This window comes from Xiphias gladius, unplaced genomic scaffold, assembly GCF_016859285.1.
Source record: "Xiphias gladius isolate SHS-SW01 ecotype Sanya breed wild unplaced genomic scaffold, ASM1685928v1 HiC_scaffold_1071, whole genome shotgun sequence".
Taxonomy (NCBI): Eukaryota; Metazoa; Chordata; class Actinopteri; order Istiophoriformes; family Xiphiidae; genus Xiphias; species Xiphias gladius.
Window position 1 is genome coordinate 1 of NW_024401361.1, and position 2,500 is coordinate 2,500.

At 46.2% G+C, this 2,500-nt stretch overlaps 1 protein-coding gene across 1 annotated transcript; it reads right to left on the bottom strand.

Annotated features, from left to right (window-relative positions):
• Positions 1-5: 5 nt before the first annotated feature.
• On the bottom strand, positions 6-2,038 carry LOC120787064 (PDZ domain-containing protein 8-like; the record flags this gene model as incomplete). The annotated part of the gene is made up of 2 exons (XM_040122816.1): positions 6-1,666; positions 1,876-2,038. Coding segments are annotated over 2 exons (1,824 nt in total), but the record flags the coding sequence as incomplete, so codon positions are not given.
• Positions 2,039-2,500: the final 462 nt, after the last annotated feature.

Sequence of the window (2,500 nt, forward strand, 5' to 3'; positions counted from 1 at the left end):
ATATGACGTGTTAGGCCAGTGGTGGCCCGGTTTATGGTGGATTTTGCTTCAGGGTCAGCTCCACGACGTTCAGTTGCTGCCACACAGAAGGGATTTTCAGAGAGGCACTTGTCCTGGCACTTCTTGTGGCAAACATAGGCGCAGATCATACACTGAGAGGCTGCCTTGGTCCAGACCTTCTTCTTGCAGTATTCACACCAGGTGGGGTTCTGGAACTGTGTGTCCTGGAAGTTGTGACGAACTTCCACCAACTGCATGGTGCCATAGGCTAAGTCATCACGTGGTGCTGAGGGGATATTCTCCCTCTCGCGCTGATCTTCGTCATGAAGACTCCCCTCTCGCTCCCTTTCTGCCAGCCCCCCTGGATACTCAAAGTCACCCTCAGCTAAGTAGCAGAAGTTCAGAGTGACATCTCCATAACACAGCTTCTCATTGAAGCCCTTGTGGGAGCTGAGGCTGCGTAGTGCAGTGCGGCTGACGTTAGCTCTGGGCTCTGGAGGCCCCAACTTAAACGTGCTCTGGTACTCTGCTGAAGATGTGGCCATACATTCCAGGGCTACATGTTCCAGCGGGAGGCTGACATGACCCAGGCACAACAAACTACCAAGCTTAAAGGGATCTTTGCACCACAGGGCCACATTAAGGTACTTGTGGTTGCTCTCTACATCAAACACCATAGAGGCTTTGGGCCAGCGTGCTGTCTGGTTACGAAACATGGTTTCTGGGGATTCCCAGATGGAGTGGTCCTCTAGACTGTCCCGTGTGCTGCATGAGCTCTCTGAAGCTTTGTCCTTTGCTTGATCAGCTTTGCTACTGCTGGTAACAGTGGAAGGGACTGGCTGCTCATCACTGGACTCTACTTGCCTGGTGGGCTGCTTTGCCTCTGCCTGTTTGACACATAGCTTCTCATTGCCAGCTTTGTCGTCATTGGTTGCAGTGAGAGGAACTTTTTCTGGAGATTTTTCAGAAGCACTGATGGTGGCACTCACAATGGGAGCAACAGAAGCATTAGCATGTCCGACAGAATCAACACCTTCGGAAAGACTGGTTTCTGAGGAGGCTGGTGTCAGCCTTATCTGAGGTCTTGGCGGCACTGGGGGGCGAGAGGGAGGAGGTGGGGGAGGAACGGTGGGCCTCTGCAGACCCTCCCCTGGATCACTACTGGTTTTATATGGTGAGGGCTTTGGTGATTCTTTGGGCTGAGGCTTTAGTGGGGACTGGAGACCCACCAGGTTTAACTTGCGGTTGAGAATAGGTGATATGGTACCAAGGGGCTTAGAGGCCAAGTTGGCCACAGTCCTTTTGGGGCTTTGGTTTACTGTAAGTAAGAAATCCTCTTTAGTGTCACTGGTATTTGTAGTACTGTTATTAGCTCCACCAGACTGGCTAGGTTTGGAGTCCACAATCAACTCTTCAAACTCAGAGTCCATGTCTTTGCTGTCAGATATGTCAGAAAGGGTGCTGATGGGGGCTGGGTCTTCCTCATAACCGCCTGGCTGGGGAATAAAACCTGTTTCCTCTAGCTGCCCAAACCCTTCCTGAAGAGTTCCCAAGCCTCCCAAAGAGGGAGTCTGATGACGAACTGGTCTCTCATAAAGTACCACAACCCTATCTCCAGCCTGCTTCAACAGTTTGGGCACTTGAACCGAGGATGTCACTTTGACACCTAAACAGAAACAAGAACAGGAAATAGTTTTCAGTCAACAGGGCAAAGACCTGAATGACAGTTCTAAAAATTTTGTTTAAAGTTTTTACACAATGTTACAAAATATTTATAACCCAATTTAGTAGTACTTTAGAATATTTTTGTCATATTAACAAAATGAAGATTATGACATTCAACTTATTATTAGTATGTGCAGTGACATGTCAGACCTCCTATGGCGATGAGGCGATCACCCCTCTGCAGATCTGCCAAGGCTGCAGGGGAGTTTGGCGTGACCGTCTCAATGCTGACGTGGACTGCATCCCCCTCAGTGGCAGGAACATGCCTGAAGGTCATCCCCACGCTGCCACATGGCCCCTTGATAACCTCCGTCTGATGCATACATGTCACAAGAGAAAACTGAGCAATGAACACCAGCACTGATTTAGAGGTTACAGGCAACATATGTTTACATCTTATGTACTTTATGTACTGGTAGGACTGTACTGTGCAAAAATATGATTAAATTATGATCGATTGCTAGAGTTTTAATTTCCCTTTTGCAATACAAAGCAGAAAATTCTCTAGTCTTTTAACCTAATTTTTCAAACAAAACATTTTTCAAAGATATGGAAGAGATATGAGTAAACTGTCATGAAAAAAAATTGGGTTGAAGGAGTAAGGAATATTGTATTGTAACCTTGTTTTTTCTTAAGATGAAATAGCGTATTTGGTAAAGATGATTTTGAAAAGGTGGTTATGATGTATGATTTGAGTATATGAGTATATACTGTATTTTGTAAAATTATCTAAAGAGACTAGGGTAATGTCATAAAACATTTGGTGAATAAAGCA